The sequence below is a fragment of the Brassica napus genome, unplaced genomic scaffold (assembly GCF_020379485.1).
Source record: "Brassica napus cultivar Da-Ae unplaced genomic scaffold, Da-Ae ScsIHWf_1211;HRSCAF=1735, whole genome shotgun sequence".
NCBI lineage: Eukaryota > Viridiplantae > Streptophyta > Magnoliopsida > Brassicales > Brassicaceae > Brassica > Brassica napus.
In genome coordinates this window covers 61,855-70,036 of record NW_026014632.1, presented here as the reverse complement: position 1 = coordinate 70,036, position 8,182 = coordinate 61,855, and the positions used below count along the sequence as shown (strand labels likewise).

Below are 8,182 nucleotides of genomic sequence, written 5' to 3'. Positions count from 1 at the left end.
AGAGTAATTACCTAGACTAACTCACATTCATCTTAAAATTACTACAATAACTCATATTAAAATTAAATTACTAGACTAAAATGAGGGATAAGCAAAAGTACTAAAAGCCCATTACTAATTTGATTAACTACAAAATTGCCACTAAAAAAAAAAAGTAAAACATATCGACAAAAAAAAAGAGAAAAATAGAAACAAACCTTTTCTTTCTTCCTCTCACGACGACATCTACTTCTCCGTCGTCTGAGTTCTCTGTCACAGCCATCGTCGTCAAGACCTCTGCCACAGCCGCCGTCGACAACTCCTCTGTCACAACTGCCGTCGACAACTCCTCCTTCACAGCCGTGGTCGACACCTCCTCCTCAAGTCGCAATCGGCTTTGATTTGGGTAGGAGATGAATCCCAATTTCAACTGTAAGTGCTAAATCAATTCAATTACCACTAGTTATTACACTTTTTTAACATATTTCTTGATTCAGATGTTTGATTTCGAAAACCCTAAATCCCAATTTCAACATTCTTTCACTTTGAAATTTCAAGACTTTTTTTTTCTGTTATTAAAGTTTGGTTATGACAGTCTGTTGATCGGAGAATGTTTCTAGACAAGAAACTAACTTGTTAAGTACTTTATTTTTCAGGTACGGTTTCTTCTTCGGATATAAGAAAGTATCCTCGTCGTTTGTATGAGGTTGGGAAAACCCCAGTTCAGAGTAGGAGCATGAACCATAGTTGTTATCTCTCCAACATTCAAACCGTGAGAGAAGAACTTGGGGAAGATGTTTGGTCTGAGTTGAGGGAATCAGCTATTGGAGTTATTGTGAAGCTGAAAGAGCTGCCTTATATTTGGTCTGCGAAAGTTGTTCACCATTTTCTTGCCAATCAATTGGCAATTGAGAGCAGTCATGAGATTTGGTCTTTGATAGATGATTCTATGCCATTGCGTTTCTCTTTGTATGAGTTTGGAGAGATTACAGGTCTGAATTGTGATCCTTTCGACAAGCATGACGTTTGGGATGTTGACCATCAAGAGTTTTGGCTGGAGATGAACGTTCCGACATCAGATGGACCTACATTGCTAGAGTTGCAAGCCATATTGCCGATTTGCAGAAACTGGCCTCGAGAGAAGCGAGTGATGATTGGTTTGCTGTGTCTGCTATCCATTGGCATATTTGGCATTTCAAGCAACAGCAGAATTCCTTTGCATTGTGCTAAAAGGGTGATGGACACTGCAGCTTTCCAGCGATATCCATGGGGCCGTATTGGATTTAGCAGCCTTGTCGATTCCATTAAAGTACTCACATATGAAGCAGAGAAGAGTTACACACTTCACGGCTGTGTTCATGTGCTGTTAATATGGGTTTATGAGTCTGTCCCTGGTTTAGGAGAAATATATGGGAATCGGATTGATGGAGCTGATGTTCCTCTTCTGTCATGGAAGGGATCTCGTACGCGTATAAATTTCTCAGATTTTTGTGCCCAAGAAAAGAAAAAATATCCAAAGGTATAAACACAAGTAGTATTTCTTCCATTTAAATTTTGTGTCTTACTAATCTTGTATATTACTTTGCAGGTTCGTGTGAGGCATATGATTATGAAGCCAGTGGAGGATATATATCCGAAGTGGGACAATGATAAAATCTATACTGATCTGGACAACATGATAAAAGACATCCTTAATGGTCAGCTAAATGAGAAGTTTTGGGATGCAGTGCCCACTACCAAATGCCAGAAGAGAAAAAATGGTGTTGCCGCATCTGTTGTTCCAAACCAGAGGCCTTCTACTATGCGAAGAAAAGACAAAGAACCTGCTGATGGAAGTGAAGCATCTGATATGGTATGTACAAAATGTTCTTGTAGTTAGTAATAGAAAAATGTCTTTTTTAATTTATTTTGTTAATGACATGGTTTTGTTTTGCCTATGCATATGAAGGCTGCAGCTCACAACGTTGCCATAAGTGGGTTAGCTGAGTTGGTTAAAATCCTCACTGCGAAAATGGAAGGCATCGATGATAGTGTAGCTGACAAGGTTACTAAAGCATTAGATGCTACTATTGACTCTAAGGTGGAAGCAAGAGTGCGAGCATATGAGTCTGACTTACGGAATCAGATTGCAAAATTGGAGGCACAAATAAATGATAGTAAAAACAACGCTGATTTGAACATTGCTCCTGATGTCGCCACCTCCAAAGCGTATGAGGATGAGGAAGATGGTGCTTGTAGCAATGACTTGGTACAATTCTTTATCATTTGTTCTTGTAATTTTTTTTAAAATTGTATACTAATTCTCACCGTCTATTTCTCAGTCATGGATTGTTCAGAAGAAGATCAATTCACAAGATGGACTGCCAGTTGATTGTGTTGTGAAGAAGGAGAAAAAAGATAAGAAGACGATGGATAGCACACAGAATCTTACGACTGAAGTGGTGATAAAGACTGGGAAGAAAGCTGGAATTCCACCAAGAAGAGTTAAGCAAGAGAAGGCCTTCGAGATCCCACAGCTAAATGATGAATCCATATCTTCAAAAGATTTGGAAAATCATCTACTGTGGGAGAAGAGTGTAAAATGTAGGGCGGTGTTGGAAGCACTTGCTTCAAATTTGAAAGAGCCTACACGCAGACGCAAGCCTCAGTTGACAAAGACTCAAGTTTGGCCGTTTGTTGGAAATTCAACAGTGAAGCGTATTATAAGTGGTGAGAAAGTCTCCAAGGAACCTTATGACCCATTAGCTAAGGTGGAGGCAGAGAAACTGCAGAAAGTTTTGGACTTCATCAACTCTGATTTGTAAGTTTCCTCTTGTACATCCTTGCTTCTTATTTCGATAGTCTAATAATTTATTTTTCTTGTTTGTAGGGAAGCAAAGGAGCCTGGTGTTGGAGATGAAAGTGCTGGATTTTTCTTGAAGTTATTGATCCCTAGGGATGATTGGCCAACAAAAGACTACGGCTGGTTGAATGACTCCGTAAGTTTAATTTCTGATTTTTAATCTCTACGGCTGGTTGCTGACTGTAAATTGTGTCTTGTCTTAGCACATTGCAGCAGCAATGCTTATGTTTCACAGACGGTCCAGGCAAGAACAGTCTCCATATTCCTCTTCTCGAATTGCATTTCTGTCTCACTGGTTTGTGAACTCATGGGTGAACGACTACAAGAGCTGGGACCAGAACACTGAGTTGTCAGAAATGTACACCAAGGCTTTTAATGGAGAACACCCGGCTGATTTTGTCACAGGTAATAAGTGGATTGCAGACGTCGACGATCTTTTCCTCTGCCACCATGTTAATGGAGATCACTGGGTTGCTCTACGCATCGAGCTGCTTAAGGGGAAAATTCATGTCTATGATAGTATTTGCACACATGTGAGTGATAAGGAGATGAAAGAGGCATGCCGGCCTTTCATGAGAATGATACCAGCATTGCTTAACAAGATGGTGCCTGCTAAAACGAGAACGAAAAGTGGAAAGCAGTTCGGTTATATTAGGCACAAGAAGATCCCCCAAAATGAGAACCCGGGAGATTGCGGTGTGTACTCTTTGATGTACATTGAATGTCTAGCTCTTGGACGTAACTTTGATGGCTTGAATGATCAGATTATAACACAATTGCGCTTGAAGTTGGCAGGAGATATTTATGAGGAGGTGACTAAGACAGCCGAATAGTTTGGTTTCTAGCTTTAGAGATGTAACTTGATGTTTTTTTGGTTTTAGACGGATGTATAACTTGATGGTTTTTGGCTTTAGCGGATGTATAACTTGATGGTTTTTGGCTTTAGCGGATTTATAACTTGATGGTTTCGCACGCAGGATTCTTAAAGATCTAGGCCATGGTTAAATAGTTCTGATATATTTAAAAAAAAATCTTAATAGGAAATGAACTAAATAGTAATGAAACACCAAAAGAGTATACCAAGAAACTAAATAGAATACTCATCACTTAAGAGGACATGTTGTAGAATTGTGTCCCACATGGTTACAAATTCTACATGTGTGTTCCTTCCTTGGCCGCTTCTTGTCTGCAACTTTCTCCAAAATAGATTTATGTCTTGATTTTTTGGGTCTTCCCGGTGGTTGGCGGACATCAGGCGGCAAACAGATCCTCTTTGCAACTTCTTCTGGAATTGGAACATCAGCTGCATTGGGCATAACAGGAGTGAAATATGCATTGTAAAGGTACTGCGTCCGATAGTACTTGTGACAAAGTGATATACGTGATATCTTTCTAGCTTCCGCAGCAGCTATAGCATGAGCACATGGTAGCTTCTCCAAATCAAATCTACGGCAAGAACATGTTTTTTCTGTAAGGTTTACAACATGTAAAGATGAGACTCCCATCACTTGTGACTGATGAATGTCGATAGCTTGAACCTTTAATAGATTAGCAATAGGTATACGGCCCTGAAAATGGTAAAGTATTGTTATTAGAAACCAGTCTACCGAAATAAAAAAATTGATTATACATATATTACCTCCAACAACTTCTCCACACCACGAGTCAGAGAAGTTTTCATCAAGTCAGCATCATGTTTTCTTGTTGCAAACCAACGTGTCATCATTAATCGGATAGACTCTAAAAGGCGAACAATTGGCAAGCTTCTCACATCTGACAAAGCTCTGTTTATGGATTCAGCTATGTTACTTGTAAGGATGTTATATCTATCACCTCTAAAATGCGCTCGAGCCCACTTACACACATCAGCACGTTCCAAATATGCATGTAAATCTGGATTTAACCCTTTAATCGTCTCGAAGCTTGCTTCAAAGTCAGCTAACCTAAAAGAGTACGCAGCTTTTTTGACCAAACCAAACAGATCACGTCCTCTGTACCGTAATAAGATGTTCTTATATAAGTGGTACGTGCAAATTCCCGTGCTAGCCAACGGATAGACCACTGAAATTGCCTTTCTTATTGACTTGTGCCTGTCAGAAATTAATGCCAATCCTTCATCATCGGGTATCACACGGCTGAGTTGACGGAAGAACCATGTCCATGATTCATCATTCTCTGTGTCAACCACAGCAAATGCTATCGGAAATATCTGAAAATTACCATCCTGTGATGTTGCAATGAGAAGCGTTCCTTTGTATTTTCCTTGCAAGAAAGTACCATCAACCACCACAACCTTTCTCATAAATGGGAAGCCAGTAATGCTAGCGCTGAATGCAAGGAATAAGTACTTAAATCTATTGTTTGCATCAACTTCCAGTCGAGCTAAGGTCCCAGGATTTGCCATTCTAATCTTGTGCAGGTAAGAAGGTAACTCCTTATATCCATTCTCCGATGAACCCATTACGAGATCTCTAGCAACTATAAGTGTACGATGAGATTTCCAGTAATCCATCTGCGATATACAATAAACAGCACCAAGGTCAAAAACAAGTAAGGTCAGATAAGACATTAGATTCAATGTAAAAAGCGTAGTCAACAAACCTTGATTCCGAAGCTCATGTTCATAGCACTCTCAACATGACGTGGCAAAATAGTTCGATCAACCCCACCAATATAGTCTTTGTACAAGAGGCCAAGAATTTCAGGAGTAGCTTGTCGAGAACGAGACGAACGCTCTGTTACTGAGCAGGAATGTTCATCTACATATACTCGGATTGTGAACCTTGAAGATTCACCTACTGGTGTAGCTCTAAGCTTCCACGTACATCCTTTTACCCAACATTTTACAAACCACAGCGTAGGGGTAGATTTATCCACATCAAAATCGAATTTGTGGACGACTGAACAGATCTTCAGACGTGTAGCCAATGCATCTTTTGAATCAAAACTCTGCCCCACTTCCAGTTTGAAAGAGCTCAAGTCGAACCTATTATGCGTACAATCTCCTTTTGGTGTCTTTAGGACTGTCGCTGAACTCATCTTTGTAGGAGATCCCTGACTCTCTTGTACTTGGTCTGGCGGAAACCCATATGAGGTAAAGTTTTCGTCATCAGACGTTGCTCCATCAGAATCGTCGCAGTAATCAAATCGATCATTGTCTTCATCTGAATCTTCATCCTCTGCCAACAATGGGTCATCTTTTTGCAGGAATTCTTCTGGTTCTTTGCTAGCTTCTTCAACCTCTTTTTTCTTCAGTTTAAACTCTACACAGAGTCTAACGTTTTCGACTTTGTGAAGACACAAAAATCCATGAAATTGCCTATCGTTTCTTACTTTCACAGGAGGGGTATCGAGGTTTTCCTTGACCAGTTTAGGTTTTGGCAAAACGTACGTTAGCTCCAACTCGTGTTCTGCGAAATCAACTTCATAATCCTCATATATGGTTTTCACAAAATCTTCATATCTAGTTTCCTCGTTAGCTGCAAGTAATTTACTACCTTGATCATTATCCACTTCAAATAACCATTTTTTTCTTTCAAATTTCCACTTTCCACAAACCAGAATGATGTGATCCATGTTTCTCCAACCAATAAGGATTGCAACAAGTGTTTAAAATAGAATGAAAAGAAACAACTTGAAAAGGAAGAGAAGAGGGATGAAAGAGATGACGACAAGTACAAAATTTCCCTAATTCTAAGTTTAATTAACCTAAAAACTAAACCAGATTCGGAATTATTAGTAAACCGGGTCGAAATTAAAATTGTTGTACATAAACCCAGATTTTCATTAATAAATCTGCCGCAACATAAACAAAAAGTCTGCTATCACGTAAAGAAAAAGTCTGCCACTTCATAAAAAAAAAAGTCTGTCAACAATCTTAAATCGGCTATATAAATCTGCCTTAAGAAAATAAGTCGATCACAAAAAGTAAACCTACCCAGAAAAAAATAAGTTGATTTTATAAATCTACCATTTAGAAATAATCTACTACCATATTCGATAGACATATTCTTAAAAATCTGTTTTTTAATCAAATCTGACAATTAAATCTGCCGTGTGAACAAATCTGACGTTTTCTAAAAAATCTGCCACCACTTTAATAGTAGTTTTTTTTTTCTACACAGATTTTATAAATAGACTTATTGGTCGATAGATTTATTTTTTTGAAAACAAATCGGCCGTCGATTAAATAATAAGGGCATTTGGGTAATATTTTTTTTTTGTTATAACTATGTGTATGGGCAATTTCGACCAAAAAAATATTTTAATAAATTTCAAAAAATATAAGTCATTCTAGTAATAACATAACTAATTAGTGTCATTTTAGTAAACTTCCCTAATATTAAAGTAGTTTTACTTTTTTTCCAAGTTTTCGAAAATCAAAAAAAATATTTTCCCTCTTTCCTTTTTCAAACTTGATTCGATTTTGTCTTAACTTTTTGCATTTACTCCTAGTATTGGTCGATACTCAAAGTATCCAACCCAAGCAACTATTTAACCCCCCTCTTACCTTTTAATCTTTCTTTGAGTATCTTTTCAGAGAACTATGGGAGATGTAGGTCAAGACCAAGCGGCCATAAACGCTCAGCTCCTAGCTGACAATGAAGAACTGAGGGCGAGCCTTAGGACTATCACCGCCGATCTTGCTCAGCTACGGCAGGGAGGCAGGCCCAACGGACCTTGACCACCAGGAAGGCATCAGCCGGATCCGCATTACACTGACTCGGACGCGGACAGTACCGATGATACGCGCAGTCAGGACAAGGAGAGGCCAAACCGGGGAGGTAGGAGGAACGCGCGAGGACCCCGGGCCCAAGTAGGAGGAGGCCGCGACCATAGAGGAGGTCGAGACCGAGAGGAGGAAGAGCCCTGGTTGGGAGGCAAGGCGCTTAAGCTTCATCCCCCAACGTTTGCCGCCAAGGTTGATCCGGATGCCTACATCGTGTGGGAGAAGCGCATGGAGTACATCTTCGACTATTACCAATATAGTGAGGCCAAGAAGGTTGCCCTAGCAGCAGCCCAGCTGACGGACAATGCTCTTTCGTGGTGGGATCGAGACGTTGCTAAGTCCGGGCCAGTGTGGAGAGCACGTAATTGGACCGAGATGCGGACCAAGCTTCACACGAGGTACATTCCATCTTACTACCAGCGTGATGTGCTAAAACGTTTTCGTAAACTTACGCAGGGAACTAAGACTGTGGAGGAGTACTTTGAGGAGTTCGAGGCACTTAGGAATAAGCTTGAGACCGACGAGCCCGAGGAGACAATGATGTCCCAATTCCTGGAAGGGCTGCAAGACCGCATTTCCTGCAAGGTGGAGAGACAACAATATGAAGACTTCAACGATCTATTGCACTTTGC

The 8,182-nt window shown here is 39.9% G+C and overlaps 2 protein-coding genes across 2 annotated transcripts; one reads left to right on the top strand and one right to left on the bottom strand.

Moving 5' to 3' along the window:
• The first annotated feature begins 392 nt into the window (after positions 1-392).
• Positions 393-3,654, top strand: LOC125596438. The gene is made up of 7 exons (XM_048771587.1): positions 393-411; positions 636-1,498; positions 1,568-1,831; positions 1,928-2,227; positions 2,301-2,779; positions 2,849-2,957; positions 3,025-3,654. Exons 1-7 carry the CDS (start codon positions 393-395, stop codon positions 3,652-3,654), a joined length of 2,664 nt encoding a protein of 887 aa, XP_048627544.1.
• A 270-nt stretch (positions 3,655-3,924) lies between these two features.
• Positions 3,925-6,397, bottom strand: LOC125596437. The gene is made up of 3 exons (XM_048771586.1): positions 5,423-6,397; positions 4,461-5,333; positions 3,925-4,389 (listed from the first exon to the last, which is right to left on the bottom strand). The coding sequence occupies exons 1-3, from the start codon at positions 6,395-6,397 to the stop codon at positions 3,925-3,927; spliced, it is 2,313 nt and encodes a 770-aa protein (XP_048627543.1).
• Positions 6,398-8,182: the final 1,785 nt, after the last annotated feature.

Coding starts and splice junctions, on each gene's coding strand:
- LOC125596438 (XM_048771587.1), top strand. Junction 2,228..2,300: donor GTGCTTGTAGCAATGACTTG/GTACAATTCTTT, acceptor TCTATTTCTCAG/TCATGGATTGTTCAGAAGAA. Junction 2,958..3,024: donor ACGGCTGGTTGAATGACTCC/GTAAGTTTAATT, acceptor GTCTTGTCTTAG/CACATTGCAGCAGCAATGCT.
- LOC125596437 (XM_048771586.1), bottom strand. CDS start 6,397: ATGGATCACATCATTCTGGTTTGTGGAAAGTGGAAATTTGAAAGAAAA. Junction 5,334..5,422: donor ACATGAGCTTCGGAATCAAG/GTTTGTTGACTA, acceptor TGTATATCGCAG/ATGGATTACTGGAAATCTCA. Junction 4,390..4,460: donor GTGTGGAGAAGTTGTTGGAG/GTAATATATGTA, acceptor TACCATTTTCAG/GGCCGTATACCTATTGCTAA.